General features: G+C 40.7%; 1 protein-coding gene across 1 annotated transcript in view; it reads left to right on the forward strand.

Moving 5' to 3' along the window:
- The window catches only part of reck (reversion-inducing-cysteine-rich protein with kazal motifs), a 79,738-nt gene that overhangs the window by 17,452 nt on the left and 35,972 nt on the right, over nt 1-26,314 (forward strand). Inside the window, exons 2-10 of the mRNA XM_037079597.1 lie at nt 2,298-2,356; nt 8,977-9,051; nt 12,304-12,340; nt 14,718-14,803; nt 14,985-15,032; nt 16,093-16,126; nt 17,417-17,614; nt 18,005-18,269; nt 18,361-18,534. Coding sequence (XP_036935492.1) covers nt 2,298-2,356; nt 8,977-9,051; nt 12,304-12,340; nt 14,718-14,803; nt 14,985-15,032; nt 16,093-16,126; nt 17,417-17,614; nt 18,005-18,269; nt 18,361-18,534 — 976 coding nt within the window. The remainder of the gene's footprint in view (nt 1-2,297; nt 2,357-8,976; nt 9,052-12,303; nt 12,341-14,717; nt 14,804-14,984; nt 15,033-16,092; nt 16,127-17,416; nt 17,615-18,004; nt 18,270-18,360; nt 18,535-26,314) is intronic.

The raw sequence follows: 26,314 nt of genomic DNA on the forward strand, positions 1-26,314 counted from the left end.
TGTGTCTGCTGGATATTTAAATAGGCAACAGCTTGCTAACACATTTATAAACTACACAAAATAATGGAATGCAGCCGTACCAATATTAAGAAGAAATATGAGATCCGACAGATTAAAGGTTTCTTTTTAAAGAAGACATGTCCAAAGCACAGTCTGTGTAAGCTAAACTGAATCTATAGATAGAACAGACACGTTTTTCATGACTCTGCGTTTACCACATGAAGTAGTCATTAAACCCTAAAAGGCTCAATTTAGGGCAAAAAGCAGGTTTTAGTTTCAATCTTATTCACTCCATTCATTATGCTCTCTCTCTCTCTCTCTCTCTCTCTCTCTCTCTCTCTCTCTCTCTCTCTCTCTCTCTCTATCACACACACGCACACACACACACACACACACACACACACACACACACAGTGTAAGCCTGCTCGTCTTTAGAGCATCAAAGATGAGTGCAACGGACTCAGTGATAGAATCCAGAAACTCCTCCAGTGTCAGGCAACTTAAGACACACACACACACACACACACACACACACACACACACACACACACACACACACACACACACATTAACAAACTGATAAGCGAGTGTTATGGTTTTCATCAGCCGGTGTCAGGCCTGTAGAGTACACTGACTTTCCTTGAAGTCTCATGATGCCTGCCAGCAGGGTCAGTGTATGGGTGTAACAATGGGACTCATGGCTGGTTGGTCGGGCCACAATGACCGGAAGAGAGAGAGCTCCAAATAAGGTCAGAAGACCAGAACACTCAAATGACATACATTTTCAACTTTCACATCAGATTTACACAAGTATATATTAAAAAGTCAGACTTCGACTATTTTTACATTTGAAAGCGGATCCTGTTTTGGTCACTTCAGAGGTTTCCCCATAAAATGGCCTGTTCTTAACATGTGTTTCCTTTTAACATTTCTGAAATATTGTGTCTTGACTGCCATCAACAGTAATGTACGTTTTAAATGTTTCTGTATGTGTTTGTGGCTAAAGGGTTGATCATAGATTTATGATGCAGGGCATATTCATTATTAGGTTTCTGTTGGTCTGCAGTTAATGCAGTTAATGTGAAGGAAACTATCGAACGTTTTATTGATGATGACAGTCTCAGTTTAATAAAGACGTGTCTATATGACTTCCACGAGTAAACAATACCATCAGTGAGAAAAGAGAGAGCGCAAACAAGCCCATTACTTCAAATGTTGAACTGATTTATGTCACTTTGCGCTCTCTGTTGAGAGTTCAATGACAGTACCCAGGAATTACCCTGAGCCTTGTTTGGCATGTACCCTTTATGTCCTTTAACCACTATTTTATACTCGTGCTGCTGTCTGAAAACAGAAAAACAACTCAGGTTTCAGCAACAGATTTCAGGTGTTTAGTGGCGTGCAGAAATGGTGATTACTTAGAAAAAGTGACGCTTTATAGTCATTGAGTATTAATCTTTGAATTATTTCACTCTTTGAAATAGTTTCACTATGTCTGATTTTTGGTGTGAGCTGTTCTTTTTAACTCATTGAATGACTGACAAGAGATATAACAAATTAAATCAGATTATCCGTTGTCCCACTACCTGCATGTCTGACCTACGTGTCTGTACAGTCCTTACAGGAAGAGTTCGGCCTAGCATCACTGTGTTACAGTGTTGTGAAGTCCACATATGAGGAGGTGGAGGCAGTTTTTTGGACGGCAAACGTAGCCAAGTCATTACTGGAACCCAGGGCAGGGCTTGTGGTTTAGAGCTCCGCCGCAAGCCAGCAACTGCTGTCTTTGTGTGTTTACTATGCTGCTGAGCTGCGAGTCGCAGTATTATTCACAGTTTATGAGTGATATGAATGTTGCATTGAAAGGATGAACATATCTTTGCTCCAACACCAAACATTTATGAACTTAATGTCAAGGAAAAACAGGGTGATGCTAACTTCTGGTTAGCCTTCAAAAATACATCACTGCACCTCTCTGTAGGCTGCTTTCTCAGTCAGCCCATAAGGTCATTACTGTGATGAGGATGGGTGCCCAAAATGTTTTCCTTGGAGGCCCACAGCTGAGCGTTAATGGTGGGCCATGGGCTACAGCACCGCCCACTGTACTGTATTGTAAAGATGCAAAATGGTACGAGGAATTTTCTTGACCTTTCTCCCATGCTGTCAGTTACAAGAGATGCTTTGCTATGACGTTTGCTACATATTTTAAGAGCATTTTTTTTCCCTCACAAAATCAGGCAGCAGAAGTCTATCATACGTATAACAATGTAATACCCCAACTGTAATGTGCCTGTCTGCAGATCCCTCCTGTTGCCACCATGCTGCCGAGTTCTCGCCTTGCAAAGAAGCTTGTGACCAGGTATAAACACACACACACACGCACACATTCACACTCACACAAGCCTGCTCCTCAGCCCATTATACTCGGCCTATGAATAGAGGTTTCTGAAGGGGAGTGGTGTAAAGTTTTTTGTCTCCCGGCTCTTTGAAGTGCCGAATAAAAGTTCTGTCTCACCCTGTTTCAATTGGGAGCAGGTGATGCTCTCTCTCTCTCTCTCTCTCTCTCTCTCACACACACTCACACACACACACACACACACACACACACACACAAACACCCTGAAGCCCCCGTGTCCATTATGGCAAAGAGACACAGAGTAAACGTGAAAGAAGCCTTTCTCTGGCAAACAGGCAGAGAGTTAAGACCTTCCTCCTGTTTTTGAAGTGGTGGAACGCTGAAGAGGGATGCTGAACAGAACTTACTGCATTCTCACTGGCTGACATGCCCATTTCGCTTTCCAAACAAATAATGAAGCGGACGGAAACGGCAATAAAAGTGAAGAAAAAAACAATATACACAGAGAAAGAAGGACAAAAAGAGGGAAGAGGTAGGAGGTGGGAGGTATACCTTAACAGAAAAATGAGAAAGGAAGAGAAGGGAGTGATGAAAAAGATGAGGAAGGAAAGATAATAGCCTTTTACAAGTATAATGGCCTCAACATACCCTTCAAGGGTTGTAGTTAAGGCCTTGAGTGTGTGGGTGGGTGTTGTGATGTCACCGATGGGTGTCAGGTCCATCCTGTAATCACCAGGACCATTTTAGCTCTAATGGAAGCTGGCTTGTGCCCGGTTACACCCAGAAAATGAGTGGTTCTTCAAAGGTTCTATTTGTAGAAGCATAACGGCTTCTTTTTACTATAAATTAATGAATCAGTAAAGATCCTGATATGGTTCCAGGCTGGTTTGTTGATGTTGGTCAATTTCAGCACATGGTGAATATCTATATCTAGTGATATCTTTTAGGGATTCAACATGGAAGCTCTGTGTGACATGTGAAAACTACATTCTGCTGATCCATTTGTCAAGTCCAATCTAAACTGCTTTTTGTCCTGTGTTAATGACTGAAGGAGTTCAGTGTTTTTTTTCCAGGATAATATTTTCAAGCCTCTCATTTCTTTTCACCTACTAGGGAAAAACGGTATCTGGTGAAAATAATAGCTTTGGCAGGATGACCTTTCTAAATGAATTGTTTGTTTTTTCCATCTGTGAGACCAAGCGGAGGAAAAAAAGTTTGGGCAGGAAGAATAGGAGGTGAGCTTCCTCGGGAACAATAGTCTTCATTAAGCCTTAAAAAGGAACTTATTGTAATTGGCTTGCTTCGCGTTACTCACGTGTTTGATTACAGGCTTTTCTTTCGTTTTGACTCACGTCTGCTTGTGCGAGTAGCGCAAATAAAATTGACCACAAACACGTGCAACAATATTTTACACTTCGCTTCAAGGGAAGAATCGTGCCATTAAGGAGTCTTCAGACCTGCATGAGCGAGACTGAATGATTATGCCACTGCAGACGCTGAGAATCTGTAGCTACTGTATGTTATTGGCATTTGCATGTATTCGTTCTTAAAGAGCAACAGCCAGTGGGTAAACTTAAACATGGCTGTCCCGTGGTGTGACTTCAGTTTTATCGGGCTGGTCCTGCGTCACTGTCATCCAACCAGAACCAAGAAAGAGGAAAGACCGTTCTGAAGACACTTCATTAATAATAAGTCATCCAAATCTAAAAGTTTCTGTATTGCAAAATTCTGCAATAAACTTTGGTTTTATAATCATTAAATCCCATTTGACCTCTGCAGATATGGTATCATTATCTGGGGTAATATGGAGCTCAAAAAACTGCAATTATTCATCTTAAAGGTGCACTACGTAGTTTGGGGGAGACATTGAATCAGAAGGGAAAGATCTTCATGTGCTGGTAAACATAATGACCAGCCAACGCTGTCAGCGTTTTTTTGTGCCTCTGATTCATGTCGTCATGTCACTCCGCGAGTACTCCATTCAATTGTCACGATGGAACTTCATTCAAAGCAGAGCTCCACCAGAGAGCCCGCAATCGCTGCAGAAGGTTGTCTGATGATTTTGATTTTGCTGATGACATGATTTTTGTAGGTTTAATATCAAACCAAGTTATCTTGAAATCGATTATTATTTCATTTATGCCATTTGCATAATTTCAACAAGTCCCTGTTTAAGTTGAACTGACTGAAGTGACTGAAATCTTCGTCATCCTACTCAAAGGCTGCAACAGGCGACTCATCGAACCGGGATGAAGTTAGTTTCAGGTTGGATATTCACTCGGATCCATCCTTTACTGAGGTTCACCCAGTGTTAGCAGCAGGAGGACGGCTAGCTCACCTCCCAGAGCCTCGCGCTGAATCACTGGACACTGATTTAGGAACCGTCATTAAATTACTTAGCATAAATACATTAATACAAAATAATTGCAGTTTTTTCAATATCTTCCATGTCATGTGACCCAGTGACTCCAAACCAGCAGCAGATTGTATTAGTAAACTGGATGAATGAGACACAGCTCGTTTTATTGTATCTTAGTGCTTCCTCTATTTTACATGAATATTAATATGCAGAAATTATGATTTTTTTTTCTCAATAGCTTCCGTGTCATGTGCCCCACTGACTTCTGAAAATACTGGTAAAAAAGTTTTCTTATGCTCAAGAGGTTAACGTGTGTGGTTTAAGATACAAGGCAAAGAAATGATGACAATTTATATGCACACCTGGTGAAGGAACCTTGTTCCTTGTGCCAACACATTGATGAAAAAAAATCTCTCTATTTTTCACAGCCCAGTGTTGGCAAGTATACACTGCCTGATTTTTTTTTTTTTTATGTCTACACAAACAGTGTTCTTTGGAACTTCATTATTACTTCAGTTTGAATTTCCTCTCCAAACCTCCAGTGCCCGTTTAAATGTCTGTTAAATGTACTGGACTTGTTACAGTACCAGATCACTCCACACTGGATGGCGCTCTGGTGATTTGGTTTCTAAATCTCTGCAGTTAGTTTGGTGACTATGACACCAGACTCATCTGTAACTCAAAGGAGATTTCATTGCGGCTAAACACCACAGGAGTTATTTTGACTGTCTGACGTACCTTCATACATAGAGAGGGAATCAATGTACAGAATCTGCTATTTTTTACTCTTGCTGTATTAAAAAAAAAAAAAAAGATAGATTCTCTGGCACGTAATTGGAACCTGCTGCTTTACTTAATGTTCTTTCTTCGGCGTGCGCTGTTTGATGAGCCCGACCCTGGAGAAAGAACCCATCAGTCTGCCAGCAGGCACTTATTCACCTTTCCTACAGACTGAGACTGTTACAAATGGTGTGCTTGGCTCATTGGTTTTCAGAGTTGGCTTTTGTTGCATCAGAGAGATTTTTTTTCTCTGATTATCTGCCAAACAAATCAATGTTGCTCTGTTTGGTGTTGTGTTCTCCACGAGTTCAGCAGGGACGTAACGACATTTGTGGAAGGAGTGCATGAAGTTACTGTCAATCTGCATTGTTCTGATTCAGTTTGTTTCAACAAAGAAGAGTCCAAGAACACCTGATTACAAACACATTAGGAGCACCTGCAGCCTAGAATGAACAAAACATTTGCTGTTGGGAAATCAGCTTCAAATCCTCATGTTTTACAACTGAACAGAATTCTACAGTTTCTCAAATGAAACACCTTTAGTTCTCCCTTTTTCAGTGAAAAATAAGACATGTTTTCAGTAATCCAGGCTGGACACAAGACTGTCACAGCAGAAAAAATAGAACTATCATTAGAAATTCAGCAAATTGAGATTATTAAACATTGCAGATAAATTCCACTTCAGTGTTTTCCGAAGAGCAAATTAAGTACAAAAGTGTGTGAGATTAACACAAAAACAGGTTATAAATATACATACAGTAACTGTAACATTTCGTTAAATGTCTCTCGACCACTCTCACCTCAGTTAGGTGCTTTTGGTTTTGGCACCTGTAACTGCTTTGAAATGGCTCCAAATGAATTTCCTGTCAATAATGTGCTCTCTCAGATCAGTGCTGAGCGCTTAAGTTTGGGTCACATTTTCTGCAGACCTGTAGTAAATTCCTTATTGAACCAAACTTCATGAATGTTTTTGCGACAAAGTCGTTTTCATAGTTCTGTTTGGGGAATAATTGTAGCGTTGGAGCTATAGTTTCCATATTACTGGGGGGATGTGAACAGGAAGTATCATGTTGGCATAGATTCAGCTAGTTAGCTGTGACGTACAACATTCAAACCATTTTTTTTTTTTCGTTTACATACTTGCTGGTAAACTGGTACAATTAGAAGTGTGCAATAATAGCTATTAGCAGCTGTACAACCAACTACCTCTGGATGACTTGACTAAAAAACTTGATCAGGCAAGTTCTAAAGTTATAAGGGGCATGTTTTAATGATTTTCGAACATTGGAGATAATAATATCCATCAAACGTGTAACAAATGTGCATCATGTCTGTGTGGTTAGACTTGACTGAGTTATGACTCCTCAGTGGCTGAACTACAAACAAATGGCTGCTTTTCATTTTTAAGAACACTGTCATTTATTTGCATCCCCTCATGCAATATTGATGCCTCAAATCTCTCCCTCTGCACCCACTCCAACTTTCCCCTGCCTCACAGTTTGGAAACCTCTGCCATTGTTTGAGAATGTCTCCGCTCACAACCAGCCTAGTATCTGTTTATGGTTCGTCTAATGGTTTTATTTCAAAGGCCAGAGCGAAAGACAGCTGAGTAGACCTCTGTAACGTTCCTTAGAGCGGATAAAAACCATGACTGCAGACCATCAAACATCTTTGGTATCTTTGTTAATTTCCACAGTCAGTGTTCTGAGTCACTGTAATGTCTAATAGTTGTGTAAAGACAGAGATAATCCACAAAATCATGGAGTCCTCCCAGCAGCCTCAGCGTGAAGCTGTAAATCTCACTCACTCGGTTTCATGACTTCACACTTCAGCCAGAGACCGTTGGCAGTGGCTGCATTCTCCCAGGCTCTCGCCTTGTATGTTCACACAGCACTTGGATGGGGTATGGCTGTGTGTGTGTGTGTGTGTGTGTGTGTGTGTGTGTGCGCGCGCGCGTGTGTGTGTGTGTGTGCGCGCACCACAAACTTGGATGCATTATTGATGTCTAAGTGAGCATATCTCAGAAGTGTTGGGACTGACTACATTTTCCAACACTTTCCCATGGCCTGAGCACATTCCTCTATGTAGGAAAACAACATAATAAATGAGTAAAGGTGCAACACGTACATTTTAATGGGTCATGGATCAAAGGGAGCATGATAAACTGTGTCTATGATACTTGTCCGTACCATTGACTCAGTAGAGTTTAGAAGTGTGGTGAGCTGCTGGCTCTGGAGGTATGTTTCCCACTGTAAATTCACTTTCAAATTTATATGTTCCTCGTCTTAGAAGCACGGGAGTCTCCTGGATTATTTACAGTAATTGCACCATTTCTATGAGCAAGAACTCATTTACACGTGGAAATCAGAGCTGTGACGATTTGGACCTTATTAGTGATCCTTTAGAAATGTGTCTAGAATCTGAAAGTGGATTGATTCTGCAGCGTTCACATTTGTACATGTCATCGGCTACATTCTGAGTGTCTTTTGTTCTGTTTCTAAGCAGCTAGAAGAGTTACGGACAATTGTTAGTAACAAACATTGGCGTTACTGCCGTCACTGGAAAGAATTATCCTGATCCTGATTCCAGGAGTGTGTGCTTCATGTGACTTCTGTGTGTTAATCTCTGAGTCCCTCTGAGAAGATGGGAGCACTTTTTGATGCATACTATGTTCACTTAGTTAAATTATTTTATTGCCACACTATGACGTGTAGCTTTTTGCTAGAATTAGATTGGGAGCTATGATGTGTGGTAGTCACCTACCTTTTGGCTTTTTTTAAAAATTAAATAATCTGCTGTTTTTCTACACTTTCTTATCAGCCAGGAGAGATTTGTGTCCATCAAAGCCTTGCAGCGTTCCAACTTTAACTTCAAAGAATGAATGTCGCTAGTAGGTACATTAAATTGATTGCGTGCATATTCAATACTGAAAAATTATTATTGAAGAACCAGCTGTTTCCGTTCCATTTGTTAGGGTTTCAGTCACAAAATTGGTCACCCAGGGTTTAAAAGAGGAACTGTGCAGAGCTTGGGATCCTGCTCTCTGAAACCAGCAGACAAATACATAATGAATATAGCCGTGTCAGTAGTTGTTTTATAGGAGCCAAATATATTACTACAGATCTGAGCTGTGATGGAAAAGAAAGGAGTATGGCAAGGTTGTAAGGCTTATGAATGTCATTCATACCCGAGAGAAAATTCATAATGTAAAAATTGTTATGAATTTAAGTGTTCTCTTCAATCATGCATGCGGCTGAATTGTTATCCAGATGAACAACTGCAACTTGCAGAAGTCAAGAGGAAGTTCACTGTTTATCTCATACTCATAGTTGGAAATTGGCAACATCAAAATCCAGCCCCATGGGAAGTGGGGCAAAGGCATACTAAACTTCTGTGCTATCTCCTGCTCAAAATCAGAAAAGGGCACATAACTATGGATTTCAAATGTGTTACATGGCTTCTTTATTTTGCTCCTGTCTTGCAGCTCGCTACTATAAAGAGTGAGTCTCGTCTGAAGCATCTCCTCCAGAGGTTACCGGGTTACTGTCCAGAGTCCATGGTGAGTTTGCTGCCTCTGTTACACTCTATGACAATAACACTCTATTACAATAACACTTATAAGCAAAGACAACTGCCCTTTTAACCTGGTTGGGTCGGCAACATTCACCAATTCAAATGAATGCAGTGAGACGAAGCATCCTGAGCTGTGTTGTGTTTCATTGCACCATAAAAAAGGTCTGAAGGGAATCATAGTGAAACTCTGGCTTGCTTGATTGAATCTAAGATGCGTTGAATGATGTTGACTCTGGTGCTTTGGTCTTGCTGTTGTGGTTCACTGGTCGAGAGGTTACTGTTTTTAAATGAGGACTGTATATCAGATCTGCTCCTGTGCATGCTGTATTCACAAAATCATATCTAATTACTAAATAGCCAATTAACTGATGAGAAATCTTACTGGTGGCGCAACCAACATGATACCACTGGCCTTTCTAAACTTCCTTCAGAGATGACTTGATTAACTACATTAAATGAATCAATTTAAGTTGACAAGGTGATGTTATAAAAGATCCTCAACACTATTATGTAAACATGTATACAAGTTTCACGAGTTTTGTAAGAGTAGTTATGAGGTGATATCACTGCAGGGAGAAGAATCTTATTAGTACTGAACTGTGCTCATGAGCTGTGTTCTTGGGTTTTTACCAATAGTCAAACACAGAATCTGCATTTACGCCACAAAGCAGTCTCGCCTTTAAGCCGCCTTTGTTTGTTCATACTGAAGCAAGCAGTGCCACTGTAAAGCTGCCCCAGTGTGTCATGTCATCAATGAGGAACCAAAACAGGCATTACGGTACACACCATGACGTTGACATCTGTGTTTTTTTGGTGGGGGTTTTTTTTGTCATTTTTTTTTCAAAGCATTTCCCCGAATGCAGCCCCCAACATCCACCACCCAGGTAGACCTTGTCTCGCCTCTGCTGCGGCTCTGACAGTACCTCCAGAGGTGGATCAGAGCTGCAGCAAAACTGTCCTCCCTCACTGCATCTGTAACTTTCATGCAGACAGCAATGTGGAGAATCAGCATCAAACTCATGTTTGATAGTACGGTCCTGAAGCAGGTAAGGCCATCAGAGGTGAGGGTTGGGGGATGTGCATTGGAGTAAATGAGGGGCTGATGTCTTTTTTCCTTTCTTGGAAAAGAAAGATCTGCTGTGTTTCAGCCGATACTGTCCTCACATTTTAATGGATTATCAGAAAGCAAACCAAAATGTTATGCTGCGATGATTATAACCAAAAATATGTTGGAAGATGTTTATCATAGCAATGAAACCATGAAGGCCTGGGATTTGAACTGGAGTGGACAGTACAGTATATTGCATTTATATAGTGTTGGACACACACTATAGCTTGCTTTTTTTTACAGCTGATTAGAAATGACTTTAAATGCAGACATCTGTTGCTCTTACTGCACAGACATTCATGTTTCACATGTTTAGGTTTCTTTGGATGTTAATAGATGTAAAAGAACATAAAGAAGTCTGTCATTTACTTTACCCACTTTATATCCAACGTTGTGGCCCTCAGACCTCATCAGGTACAATGAATATGTCGAATATTTAATGTGTGGCTTTTCTGTGTTTGTTCGTTTTGTCCACACAGTTTATGATGCGACTCAGCTGTCTGTTAGACGCCGCAGTGGAAGAACTTTGTAGAAAGAGTTTCCTGCTAGATGTTTTTTGAAACATAATAGCGGACGAAGGGACCACACGCCCCAGCACAAGCACTTCGCCCCACTACATCAGCTGGCCGACTGGTACCGCCATTGCTGAGAGCAAACACCTAGTCGTGACTCTTCTCAGTGGTGGTACAAACTCCCGACCAATGCCAGGACAGCAGAGTCACGCGCCATCTGCCGCAAAAGACTCAAGGCTCATTTGTTCAGACTCAACCTCGACCCTGCATGGCATGACTCCCCTACTCCCTCTCTAAGTGAGGTAGAAGTAGTTTTCCATAACTTTTGAGTCTTTTATTTGAGTCCTTGTCACGCAGAATCTAAACATGGTGTTGTTTCACTGAATCCATGGCAACACTTGACCAATGGAATTATGATTGAAAAAAATAGCTTTTTTTTTTAGTTCCACTTTATTCTGGTGCTCTTTTGCAGGTTGGGGTCAGACAAGTTCAAATGATATCCAGCAAAAATATTGATTACATATATATATATATATACTGTGAGACATAACAATGTTTTTTTTTGGTCCAGTGCAAAGATTGTCAATCATATCAGCTTTGAACACCAAAGAAAAGCTAATCAGATGTTTTATTAGACACGTACACAAAGGCCCTGGCTCACTGGGTAGACGGGAGGGTGTTCTGCTTTGGCTCATCTGATCTTCAACGTTACACTCCCTGACGTGTTCTTGCCTTATTGGCCCCCCCCCCGCTTCATCACAAATCATGTTTACACCTCATTTACAGACACTGTTACTCTTCGGCCTGCTTTATAAGTGCTGACGCCCTCTGACAGGAGTCTTTGTTCCCCAGCCAAGAGGCACGGGGGGTGTTAACAGGGATGTGTATTTACATAAATGACATTCCTGTAAAGCATAGGAGCATGAAAAGGATTCTTTTTTCTAGCACTCTGTGTCTTTCTGTGCTGCTGTCCCTGTCTGTGCTGCTCTCTGTCCCTCAGGCAGAGGAGACAGACAGGCTTGTTTGTGATGATTAATCCCACAACATTTCACCACAAACCCAATGGAAGTTCATAGGATTCACATGTTTTCCTGTTTTTCAACACTGTTTTGATCCAAGGAATGCAGTGTTTGTTCTGTGTGACATGAGAGAAACTTCTCACAGCTTCTTTAGTACCCTTTACACTTCTTCAGCATGTCAGTAGATTGTTCAGTATATATACACTTCTCACAGGGTCTATAATCACCAATCAACACTAACCCGAATAATATACATTAGACCTTTTTTAAACAGCTTAAGCTATGAACATAATGAAGCACAAGTGTGACAGTTACTCTGTAAAGCTATAACCAAGAGTCTACAATCGCAGCGGAAGCAAACTGACCAGCCACAAGATTCTTCGACACTGAACGGGTGATTTTAACTTGATTTCAAAAACCACTTATAAATCCTTCTTGTGATCAAGAGCAGGTTAGGAAGTGATCTCAGAATTGGCTATTGAATGTAAATGATGTATTAACCAAGGTAACATGTCATTTTTCAGTTTACAAAAACTGAGTTACAACGTTTTAGTACTCTTCAAGTGACATGTGACCTATTTACCTTCTTTGTTTTTTAGAATGAACTGTGGATGTGCATCAACTCTACACTTCCAGGTAAGAGAAGAGCACTAATATGAATACCTGTATGTGCAGCATTTTTAAATGTCTGTGAAGTTGGCACCTCATAATACTATCATAAAAGACCCCCATCCATAAGTCTACACGAACAATGGGTCATCCATCTAATGTCGAAGGTGTTGCTTGTAAGATAATTATCACTTCTCAGGGTTAGGATTAGGGTTAGGGTTCTTCTCAGCTCTATGGAGCACTTTAGCCTCTTGATCTGTTATCTCCTTACATCATCCTGACACACCCACTGTACACTGTCTTCCCAGTGGCAAATAACAGCTGGCTCACAGACTAGCTGGTGAACATAGTGGCGTTGTTAGCAGCTAAACAGTGAGATATAGACCAAAACAGAGCCAAAAGAGAGTAAATATTTGTCTTACATCCGTCACGTCATCAAGTGGATGTGTCAATAGGAATCTCTTTGATTAGTCTAGCATACATATTGTCAGTATTATACAAAGAACACAAAATTCATACTTGAGTAGATATTGTGTAAAAATATGACTTTGGTAAAAGTGAAAGTCACCCATATAAGTTACAACTTTTGAAGTATCTGATATTAAATGTACTGAAGTATCAAAAGTACAATTTTTACATATATTGATGCACTTTTTAACATTGGTCCACTGAGTATACACTGTCGAATATCAGAGCTGACATTTTTCTGATTGTCGGAATTAGTGTTTTTTTTTTTTTTTTTTGGTTTGGTTTTTTATCCAATTGCTGACGAAACAGACCAAGTTGAAATATACTACCTTGGCTCTAGCGCAGCCTGTAACCTGTAAATTAATCAGTAGCAAAAGTTTTAAAATCAATGTAGTGAGTAAAAGTACAATAATTGCCTCCAAACCTTAATGGAGTGGAAGTATAACGGTGCAGGAAATGGACATAGTGAAATAAAGTAGAGAAACCTCAAAATTGTACTTAAGTACAGCACCTAAGCAAATGATGCAGTAATGTGTAACTCATGTGGATTGTGTTCAGTTTATTATGGACTTCTGCTAAGAAACTTCTCTGACTGAAGTTTCATAGTCCACAAAACATTTCTGGAGCTCACTTAATGTCTCCAGAAGCCCCAAAATGATTGAAATGAGGTTATTTGTTCCCTCAGTGTGTGCTCGAGCTCCTGCGCCCACTTCAGACGGGTTGCACTCAAACACTTAGCAGCTCAGCATTTACAGTGTTTACAGTTTTGACTTTAAAAGCGATGTAAAGGGGAGACATTATGTAGCTAGGTACACAGTTGTTTTCATCATCATATTTATACCAATATTTAAACCTGTATGAGGCCATCATCGCATAGGTCGCAGAAATTAGGCTGGCTGTTTGGACAAATTTGTAAAAAACGTGGACTGGAAGAGTTTCCCACATCTGCTTGACTAAATTGAATGTGCAGACAACAAGTCAAAATGACTCAAACACTTTGACACATGAATCATGACATTCAACCCCAGCTGTATGTACTGTCTGTACTGTATCTGGTTGCATGGGAAGAGATGGTAGCTCATGAAGCTGTCAGAGCAGTGAAGAGAGCTGGGCCTCAGCCGGGCCGGCAGCAGGCAGGGGATCAGAGGCCTCGGTCCTGCTGCCTGTGCTTCCAACAGATCTACCTGCCAGAAGCCTAATAGCATCCAGATTGGGAGGTATTGTTATTTCTGCCTTTTTGTACCAACTAAACAGAATGCCTCAGGAGTCTGTTAAGATTTAACCAGATAAGGAACAAGCCTCCCTCAGATCTGCTCAGACTGTGAGATACCGTCGATTCTCTGATATTCACTGCATTCCAGCAGCTTTTGAAGGATTACTTTGTCAGTTTGACTAACTCTCCTGGACATGCCAGCTTCAATTAATGTTTATTTTTTCTTCAGTCTTTTGTTGGAACTCAATATATAACCGATGTTAAAATTGACAGCTCTGTATAGCGTGGGTAAAGCAGGGCAAACAAAAAATAAAATGTTTGCCACTTATTTAAAAAAAAGTTATTATTATGATAATGTCTATAAATCAAATGAATATATGATATTTATAATGATCTAACTATTAGCCAAATAGTAAAAGCCAGCTGTAGCATTTAAGCATTCAGAGTCAAGTGTTGGTAGCTCTTCATTATCTTTGATGTCCATCTGTCAGTAATGAGAGTACAGTATGTACCAGGGCAGGGTATAATTCCTGGACATGACCACTGGGTGGAACAGCAGACTGACTGATGCGTACAGGTCCACCTTATAATGTAACATTTATGCAGCTCCTCCATAAATTATCTCCCTAAATAAATTGGTCTTCAAAATCTCTATAAGCTACCCTCCCTAAAAAAAGATGAGACAACATGTGGGTGATTCTGGGGTGTTGGATTTGTCTCCAGGAGTGTCCAGGAAGTCAGACGGCTGGGTGGGGCTGGGCTGCTGCGAGCTGGCGATCTCAGCTGAGTGTCGCAGGGAATGCAGACAGGTGAGAGACCATGAGAAGAGCGTGTCCTACTTTGTTTTTTAAGAATGGTTGACCTCACATTAGTTTTGCATGATCATTCATTCATGTCTCTGTTAGCTCTACCTACCTAGCTGTGGTTGGCCGCTCTGTGTTTTCATGATGGAGTTGCCTTGCTTTGATTTCCCTTTCTCTTCCTTTTCAGGCATCATCTAAAAATGACATAACAAAAGTATGCAAAAAGGTCACAGAGGTAAGTCCAGTTTCAGTGAAGTTACATAGTTGTGGGTTAACTGTTTGTTTCAACTGTTGTTCACAGTTTTTTTTTTAAATGTTTTCTTACTCTGACATGACCAATAAAGATTAGGTAGAATTTAGAAGACAGTATATTACTTCCATGTTTCCTGATAACATCTAACCTCTTCTTTCTAAGCTTACTTCTACTACTTAGAAAGAATTAGCGTGTGAAAGCATAAAATAATATAATATTAGTTTAAAGTTATATAAAGATGTCACCACTGATTACATTGTTATATTGTATTACATTGTACAGTATTTATTTCAGTCAGGTGTCCCCATTTATCTGAATGAAATGTCCTTGTAAGTCTTATATCCAGTCCTGCCTCTTACTTTCAGAGTTGTCTTCATAGTTTTCGACCATTATGTTACATAACTGAGTGACCAGCCCCTTGCTGAAACAAAACCTGACCCTAACCTAACCATGTTCTTAACTGTCATTTTATGGTATTAGTTTATCATTGGCATATTGTAAGTTTTCTTTAAATTAATATTTTGTGGAACTAATCATATTGTGCAGTTTGGTTCCCCACAGTTTCTAAGCGCAACACCGCTGCTAACGATGTGTGGGAGCTAGCTCATTCCACCATTACAACACTGTTACGTGTTGAAAACTTTATCCTCTCACTGAAACTACATAGTGCTGAAACAAGCGATAGGGCAGTGACAGAGACACCATTCGTCCTATCACAAGACACAGTCCCTCAGCGTAGTTTAAAGCTGTTGTTTTAAGGTAAAAAAGTTAGATAATATTAAGTTAAATCATCACTGATAAAGGAGATCTCTACAGCGTTAACTAATTCATTAGGATGAGAATGTTTTCAAAGCTTAATGATAAAATAAAGCAGTCCCAAACTGGGTTAGGGTCACAAAAATCCCTGAGTTAAAACTGAGATGGAAAATTCACACTAAGGCCAGAAAAAAGGGTTGGGAGCCCCTGAGGTAGAGCATTATTGTACTCTCTAATTCTCTGTGAAAATAGTGGTTTCACCATAGCGTTTCTCTTCTCGTTTCAGAACTCCCTCTACAGCTGCATCACCAAAAATGAAAGTAAGTTGTTCCTCACACAAGAAGATCAGTGAGGAAGCCAAACACTGATCTCATCTCTCTGTCCAGCCAATAAATAAATAAACCCCTCCAGCATGCCGCTATCTTATTGGACCAGTAGATAGGCTTGTTTGTGTTCCTTCTCTTTTTCGCTCTGTGTCTCATTCTTGCACTGTGACACAACATGCACAGATGCACACTCACAGCACAGCCATGTTGCTCACTTGGCAGGATGTGAGGTCAGTAACTTCCTGCTGAGAGGTCCAATGTTTGTCAGTCAGAATTGGATTCAACCCACAGTGCATGGGTCCAGTCACTGTCAGTGAGACAGCATTCAGGACCAAAAAGTGAATGAATACTCAGACCATCAGAGGCACTGTTTGATGTATATAGGAATATATTGATTAACAGTCACATACGTGTAGTGGGTGCAGTGATCAGCTGTCAATTACATACATCCATCAGTGGCAACATCCACTATCACTTCATATGCAACAGTAGTTCTTTCATGCAGTATTGTGCTCTGCATCAGCAAAGAGGTAGAATGATTCACTGCCATGTTACTGTATGAGTGAACTTTTTTTGTCACTGTGCGAGCATTGACCAAGGAGCTGAGCTAACTGCCCGCTGGCTGTAGATTCATCTTCATCATACAAACACGAGAAGGGTGTAAATCTGCTTATTGCACACTCAGAGAGAAAGTGAATAAAAGTGGTTCAATGAGTCAGTAACAATACAGTACGTTACAGTGTTTAAATACCTGCGATACACAACTTAGCAAAACAGAAATTTACTTGAACTGTGATGTTATCTGACTCAGCATGTTGACTGGTTGAGACTGAAATTTCGCTGACTCACTTCTTATTCAGAGGGTTGCTATCTGATTACAAATCTATCACCACTGCATCGTGATGCTAGCAGACATCTGTTAGCTTCAGCATTTTAGCTGATTTGCCCAGCAGAGCATTTTTTTAATTCCATAGACCTGCCTACTGTGCAGTTGACTGGTTGCCTTGTTGGTTGGGTTAGTTAGGTTGGGCATGAGGAGTGAAATTATTATTATTATTATTATTAGTGTTGTTATTATTATTATTATTATTATTATTATTATTATTATTATTATTATTATTATTATTATTATTATTATTATTATTATTGTTGTTGTTGTTGTTGTTGTTATTATTAGTAGTAGTATTGTTGTTGTTGTTGTTAATGATAAAAAAGTCTTCACCTGATTACTCACAAAAGGCTGTGTGATGTTTGATGTGTGTTTGTGTGTGTGTGTTCCTCCAGTGGGCTCCACATGCTGCAGCTATGCAGGTCGTCACACCACCTGCAGAGAGTACTGCCAGGCCATCTTCAGGACAGACTCAACCCCCACCGTGTCCCAGATCAATGCCGTCAAAGAGTACTGTCAGAGTCACAGCGCTCAGCTGCTCAGCTGCGTCAGCAACTTCACCAAGTCCTACCCCATACGGAGCCCCATAGACAGTAAGGCCAGCTACAGTTTATACTGCCCACATACCGGAGCACTGGATTCATTCGTGAAACAGAGATGTATTCTTATTTTGCCTGTAGTTGGCTCTAGGGGATTTGTCTGAAGAAATTATTTGCTCCTGGGTTATACAGTATATTCATGCACAGGTTTTGTTGTTATTTGTCCAGATTTTGAGACACCTTTCTCTGGCCAACTCAGTTTCATTCCAAATACAGCTGTTTTGCCTGTGGTGTGGATTTTCTTGCTATTTTCCACATAGAAACAGGTGTGGGCTACATGGATAAAATTCTCTATTGCAGAATATGTAACTCTTTATGGTGGGAGTCATGTGTAATATCACACAGTACATTTTCCATCACTTATCTGTCCATTCGTCCCTCCAGGTCTGTACTGCTGTGATCGGGCAGAGGCTACCCACTGCCAGGTGGCTTGCCGGCGAATCCTTCGCACCATGAGCACAGAGCATGAGATCATGGAGGGTTTGATCAGCGAGTGTGGCTCCCAGCCTCTCCCTCAGGAACCTATGTGGCAGTGCTTTCTGGGCAGCGCCCACCCTCCTCCCCCACCCGAAGAGGAGACCCCCCATCCTGCAAAGATGGACTGTGCCAAGCTGCACTGCTGCTCCAAGGCTAACACCTCACATTGCAGGTATAGCTCAGTGGAAGCCAGTACATTTATGCATATATTCTGAGGCTTAGCACAGGTTGAGGTGAAATATGTTTGTACTCTGCTCTGACAGGGACATGTGTCAGGAGATTAGCACCAACTGGGGAGGCCAGACATGGCAGGACTTTGACCAGCTGTGTGAGTACAGCCTAGTGGAAACGGAGCTCATCAACTGCCTGGCGGATGTCAGAGAGCCCTGCCAGCTGGGCTGCAAGGATCTTTCCTACTGCACCAACTTCAACAACAGGTGAGACTTGGAGACTCGACAGGGTTGAATTCACATAGGCCTGCTTCCCTTCTCAGCTCTTCTCTTTATCTGTGCCCAGTATTTTATCCACTAATGATATTTTGAAACTATATATGTATAGTATAAATCTGTCTCACAATGAAATCACATTTGTATGTTAACATAATGACAAACAGTGATCACAGCTTTCTCCAAAACAACACAAAGAATTCAGAATCCTAACTCTTACTGCCTTTCAAAGCTACTATTTGTCAGTCTGACACCCACCAGTATAACTTGTTTTACGTTCCTATCAGCAAACAAAATTCATCCTCAGACAAAATGGTTTTTTTTGACCAGATGTTTTCAGAAACAAGTGATTAACCAGAGCATACTTATCTCATATTGTGACATTTTCAACATTAAATAGAAATTTAAACAGCTCAAGTGTTTCCACTTAAACTGACATTTTCACATGTTCAGTTCTGCTAACAGTCCGACTACTTCAGTTGATATGTCAGTTAGAGGTGTGGTGATATGCTGGTATTGAAATGTTGTATCTCAATAATACACATACTGTCTGTTAATATCTTGCAAATCTTTGCCACGGTGGGCAACATTTATGTGCCTTACTGCAGTAACGAGTTAGTTACTGTATATACTACCACAGTGAGTTACTACTAGTACTGCACAAAAACATGTCAGATACTCTACCCATGACTTCTTTTCGTCACAATAATGGCACATCAAAGATATGATATAGTGACAGACCTAATCTCAACTGCTGTCTCTGTTCCCATATGTATAGGGCTCTTACTTTGACTGCCTCTAGCTCTACAAATGAAATTAGCTGCTTTCATCTTTCATTTCAGCTTACAGTTCATCTTCTTCCAACTTATACACTTAACTGTTAGTTCCATCAGGAGAGACTTGTGTTTTCTTTTAATTGATGAATACATATTGTAACATGCACATCAGGTAAGAGAAATAAGAGTCTTTGGCAATTAGGCCCCATTGTGACGTCCATTAACCTTTAAGAGTGAGGGTGAAGCCTTGAGTAGTATAGAAAACTCCCCCTGTTGGAGCTTAGACACTGGTGAGGATGAAGTGGAGAGAATGGCTGAAGATCTGGATGTGATGAGGTGGACTGAAGGTGAATGGTGTGGAGGAGGGTGGCAATGATTTTTCCCTGAATTAACGCTGACAACAGCAGTTAGGAGACCAGATTTAAAATTGGACGGTAACAACATGATTAGTTGGTGGTTTTAATCTAGAAACAAAATCTGGTTGTTGTAACTGGAGGAGTAAGTGCCGCTGGTCAGCTGATTGATTAGTGGTGCAAGAGAGAGAAGGACAGAGAGATTTGCGAATGAATAAACATGGCTGAGTTCACTTCCACTGCTTTCAGCTGCTTTTAGTTCTAACACTGACACCAAAAATTGAAATGAAAAAAAATCAGTTCTTCAACAAAAAACTGCAACTCTCCCACGGTATTTTATAAAGAATTAACATTTTAATGTTTTACAGTCTTCACAGCTGCTGTAAGCGAAAACCTGCATTCTTGGGTAATACATTGGGAAATGTAGCCTCTACTCTCATTAAATTATTTTGGATTTTCACACTCATTCCTTCATGCATTCACTTTGCTTCTGAACATCTGTGTGAAAATGCGTCATTTAAAGCCTACAGGAGAGAGAAAACAAGAAACAGATTGATACTGAACCCAGTGTGACCCTGGCCTTATCAGAACCACAGCATGTTTTACACACTGTCAACAGATGGGGCCAAAGGCCAAATGGAACGGCTTCAAAGGCTGCGCTGGGAAGTCACACTAACACGCATACATCAAAACAAACTCAAATGTGCTTCACACATACACGCAGCAGTCTGCAGGTCACCTGGTGAGTGAGGCAAACACAACATCTCTCAGCCACGTGAAACTGAGCCCTGTGAGAAGCCTGGGTCATGACCATGATTTGCACCTGAGGAGAGACGTGAGCTTGTCTTATGACACGGGACTCAAATAGATCAGAGGATCAAATATTAACAAGGAGGTCAGTTCAATTGTTCGCTGTAGAAATATTTGGTTTGTGTGTTATTTTAAGTGTACCTATAAATGATTGTGAATCACCACTGGAGTTTCTGAATTCAGTAAGGAAAACGTTATGATCTGCTCGCTCCCTGTGTGTCCCGGAGTGTTTATTGTCTGTGAAGAACTTGGTAACACTTGACCAAATGACCAACAAGTGTCAAGGCAGCAAACACGGTCAAGGCTTTATTTGAAGCTTGAAACATCGCAGAGCAGAGGAGAATTTTATACCTGTCCGTGGAAAGGCGTTAATAGCTGTCTACATTTATTTAAATACTGACATTTGAAAGCAAGTCACAGTAGTAAAGAGAAGTGAACATTGAATTGAAAACTGTTGTCTAGAGAAATCTGTATGAAGAAAGAATCGACTGAAATGGCTTTTGGATGTAAAACACCTTTAAAGAGAATGTTTTTTTTTTTTTCATTATACACAGAAATACTTCACTTTATTAATAAGATACAGAAGCCTAGCCAGAACTTCAGGCTACATCAGATCACACATAAACTTGATTAGATGTATCATAACTCTAAGAGATCCTATAGTGGGGTGGTTTAACAGCATAATTCCAAAGAATCATGCACTTTGTGATAAAAGCATGAAATTTGGTACACTTATAACCAAAGACAGTCCAAAAAAATGAGATATCAGGCCATCGCAAATTTTGGCCATGGCAGCCATTTTTCAAAATGGCCGCCATTGACTACCATTTCCATGTGAATTTTCTTTTGTGTGTTGATATAATATGATATTGATCATATAGTTAGCCACATTTATTTACCTCTTTCGAGTTTGTACATGAATGACACAAGTACATTTCAAGATGGCTGTTATTTTTCAAGATGGCCGCCATGACTGGTTTGAAAACCGTTACCGCTTCAAGTTGCACGGATTTCTGTTGTATGAATGACATGGGTGTCAAATCACACATTTGTATGGTTAGGAATTCAGGTGGCAACTTTAGTATTTAGCCTATTTGGAAGCTCACAATGCAAGTTAGGTCTAACTGACAGGAGTGACTGTCCAAGCACGGGGTCAATCATGGAAGGCTCTCAGCAATCCCCTTCACAGTAACAGGGAGCCGTGCGGTCTAAGGCAGCTTTTTTGCACTTACACCGCTTAATACAACCCTTCTTACATTTGCAGGGGATAAGTTCAAAGCTGGACTGGCCTTCATCAGGCAGCATGTCCAAAATGGTTCATAATGACCCTCAGATGCCTTTGACCAGCCCCATCTACAAGCAGAAGGAAGCTCTGGTGTTGACACCTGCATCTGACCCCATACATGGCCTTCTTGATAGACTGCCCTCTTAACATGCTCTTTTAGGGCAGCCTCTGTTGGAGGCATTGACTGCACATTGTGCTTCTCTGCAAATGACTTCCTACTAGCTTGGTCTATGTCTGTGGATGTACTGGTTCGATCATAGAGCAGGATTATAAACCTTTAGTTGCCATTACCTCCTGTAGAATGTCATCTGGAGCAGAAGACAGTTCTAATAGGGCATTTGTAAGCTCTGGAAAGACAACCCACACAGCCCATGCAGTCTTTTTCCCATGCCCAGCAAATCTTGATACTGTGTTACAGCCAGTCAAAGCATGAAACACTGGAAGAGCATGGGCCTTCTCAGGCCCAAGTGCAGCTGAGATTTCATGGGCTGCTAGGTATCATAAACTCTCTCCAGTACCAAATGCCAACCAAAGCTCATCTTCTGCCTTTAGATCTTGAGCTGCTGCCACAGCAAGAACCACAACATCAGTATCAACAGTTTGGATCATAATTTTATGGTGACCATTTTGTACCGCATGGGCCACACATAACATGCGAGTGTCAGTGTTCTCATGTGTGTATGGAGAAATTGAGGACAGATCAGCAAGGGATGGCTTGCTGAGGACAGCAGTCCACCATTTGAAACGTGGTATTAGCTGGGAGTGTCACGATTCTCCAAATCCTCGACCAGATTACATTTTCGACTCTAAGGTCACGGTTCGATTCGATTCTCAATTTATGCGTTTATTTTTTGAAAGCACGGGTTGCTATGCCATTTTATAACTAGAATTTTTGCAATATAATATCTGACCTTTGTTCGCAATGTACCCCACTACATTGTCAAATTTAAGATATTTATTAATAACTTCAGTGAAAGAGAAGCAGGTTCAAGTTCCTGCATCTGCAGTTGCCATTGTTGTAAGAGTGGTGTAGCCCCTTTCAGGAACAGGGCGGTGCCTGAGGTGTGTGTGCGTAAGGTGCGTAAGATGTGAGTGGGCGAGCGAGAATGAGGGAGCGAGCATACGTGCAGACAGTGAGTGAATAGGAGAGGAAGGAGAAGCAGCAACAGCAATTAAGAGTACAAAATATGCCGCAGTTTGGCTGTGAATAAAAGGGACGACTCCTCTAGATACAGCAAAGCTCCCTGGTATTATTTCCCGACCAGCTTAACACGTGAAAGTAGTTCACCCCGAGGGGAAACTCAAACTTCGGCCCTGGAGGAAATCATCTCCCCTGTGCTTCCCGACCATGGTCCAGGTGCTGAACAGGAACGATGTAACACCATGCTATCGTTTGACTGGCTGTAGCTAATAGCTACTGGCTTAGCTAGTAGCTAAGTTAGAGCAGGTTGACTCGCAGCACTTCAACACGTGTGTGTTTTTCTCCACTTGGCAAGCCACCCAGATATGACATGGGGGTGTGGCAGCATTGACGATTCTATTTTTTAATTCAATGTTTGAGATTGTGACGTAATGTCGGTTGATTTCGATTTAAAATTGAAATTGTGACACCCTTAGTATTAACATGTTAGCACGGTAGCTATTTATTTTCGAAAAAAAGTTTAATTTATCTATTTCAAGCCTAAATAAAGCAGACACGGTTCTGTGGTATCCTCCTAACAAGTAGTCTTATATTAACAGCAATCCACCATTTGAAATGTGGTATTAGCATGTTAGCATGTTAACTATGTATGTGGAACAGGGTGTCAAGCGTCTCCTCAGTCTCTGTAGCTGTTTGGTTGTGTTAGCTTGCTGTTATAGCGGCAAGCTACAAACGGTCGCTACTTTCAAATTAAAAGCACCCTGCTAAGAACCCAGTTCTAAACTCCAATGGGTGCAACGTAAAGCTCTTAATTTGAAGACAAATTCATTGTCACTGTTCACAGCCCAACTTCGTGCTTCACATCACGTCACACTTGCCTCAGTGGCGGCAAAGTGGCAGCTTTTGTAAAAGGAGGAATATTACACCTCCCTTTTAGATTGACAAGGCGGCACATTACAGCCTTTACCTTGCTGCAAATGTGCTGCCTTTTCTATCTAAAAGGGGCTTCTGACAGGAGTGAAAAGAAAAAATGAGGAGGCATCAGAGGAAAAAAAAAAAGTGATTGTAACAGGCTAGTAACCTAGTAAGAGCAGGAAATACGATGATGCCTACATAGCCCTTGGGTTTACCGTGAATGTGAATGAGGAAAGACCTGTTTGTGTTTTATGCCTAAAAGCTCTGGCAGCAGACAGAATGAAACCAAATAAATTAAAGTTAAGTGTACGCAGAATGATGGTGCCAGCAATTCATACAGAGGTTTATACAGATAAATAAATATTATCAGGTTCTCAATAGTATTTCAACTTGGAGGGGCATGAAATCATTTATGTCCTCTAGGGGGGGCATGACAGAAAACAATTGAGAACCACTGTCTTGGGCACAGCAGTGCATTGAGAAAAAATGCTGATGCTAGTATGGATGAGCTGAAATTTTAATTGATGACATTGCTAGTTGAAAAGTCAGGAGATAAACAAATTCATTAGACTTCTTCCTCTGGGGACCACGTATGTCCAACCACAGAGCCACTACACTTGTGAAAGCATTTGGTATTCTGAGCAAAAACTGTAAAACCTTTATTGCTTTACAACCCCAGAGAAGATGATACATTCAGGCTCCAGCCTCCACTCAAGTGTTCACCCTGAGCTATCTGTTATTACTCACAAAGAAAATAATTTGACAAAGTGTGGTTCTAGATCAGGGTGGCATGGAGTCCATGTGATGAAATTGTGGGATTTAATGTTCAAGCAAAAAAAAAAAAAAAAAAAAATGTGTGTGTACGGCTCTTTGAGTTTCCTTTGATGAGCTCCTGGAGAGCCTTGTATGGTTTCCTTCTCCCCTGAGGGGTTCAAACGCTGGGCTGTGTAGCCTGGAGCAGCATGGAAGACAAACACTGCTCTGGAGGTGGTGGAGCATGGGGATAACAACTGTGTGTGAGCGTCTGTCTTTTTCTGTCTGTGTGGGTGAAAAGCAAACAAACGTTCCCCAGTCTTAAATTAGAAACAAGTGTCTAAACCTATCATCCTAACCTCGATTAAGACTACTGTGCCCAGACCTGGATGTTTCTGGATGTAATTCACCTCATTTACACAGGAAGTAATTAGCTAGATCACAAATGCAGTAATTCTTTATTCATTACATTTACTAATTGATTCTTTACTTCGCTTATGGTTAGTGTATCTGCCCCCTAGAGGTTGTGATGATGCATCGCAGTAAGAGTGAATAGTGACCCTCTAACGATGAACGCACGGCAGACATGACAGTAGCTGTATATCCCAATTCAGGAACTGGTTCCTTTACAAGTTCCCTCAAAATCAGGTCCCTCTTGGTCTGACCAAGAAGGACTTGGTCTGACCAAATACAAGCATCACAGAGACTGAAGTGATGTTGCATTTGGGCAGTAAAACACCTGCCCTAAAAGAGGCATGAAATAGTTTTTTCATTCTTATGCTTTAAATTGACATGTTTGTTAGGCACACCGTGCGTCCAAGCAAAGGCAACAGTGGTTCAACCTGTTCCCAATGGCCACCCTTGAAGTGTTGAAGCTCTATGCTCTCTGATGCAGCACTTCTCCAATGAGAACTTGCAGATCTTTGACTATATTGTGTATGTGCTGCTGCCTTCAGACAGCAGCAAAGAGTTGTTATACTGATTTAAGTTTATCTATTATCTGGAAAGTGTTTCATTAAAGTGTTTATGTTTGAAGCTTTATTGAGTAATTGCTGATCACTGGCTCCAACCCACCATTTATTTTGCTCTCGTTAAAAGTACTAGTGCATTGCCTGTAGGAAGCATGTATTCCTATAGAGAAGTGGGAGGTTAAGTAGTTTTTTCATAGATGGCCAAATGAGGTTGTGTTTGAAGGCGGGACATCAGGGATATAATTGGCTGTTTTTGACTAATTTTGACTTTACCATTATATTTCACCTTAAAAACTATTTACCTTGCCTTGTTTGGTGTCATTATTTTCAGCAACCTCACATGTGTGACTGTACAGTTCAGTTATTTTTTCATTTTGTCATACTGTATTAACACAATGGACCTAAAATCACAAAAAACATTAAATCATTGTAGGAAAAAGTTAGATTTTTTTACTGTGAAAACCACAAATATGATTAATGAACTATTTAAATTACTTATAATGCAAATATAAATTGTTGTTTGTACATTCATGCACAAATTTAACAAAGTTATATGTAACTATTTACATTTAAATGCAGGCAATGCCTCAGGCTCAGGGCTCCTCACCTCATTCCTGCCTGTTCCACATTCAGCCATCTCCTCATTGTTTTGACTCACAATACAAAAAAAAAAAAAAAACGACTACACTACACACTAAACACACTGCACTAAACACTATATAACATACTAACTATACACTCCAAACACGCTATATGTCACAAATCTC

This window comes from Acanthopagrus latus, chromosome 19 (assembly GCF_904848185.1).
Source record: "Acanthopagrus latus isolate v.2019 chromosome 19, fAcaLat1.1, whole genome shotgun sequence".
In the NCBI taxonomy this organism is placed as follows: Eukaryota; Metazoa; Chordata; class Actinopteri; order Spariformes; family Sparidae; genus Acanthopagrus; species Acanthopagrus latus.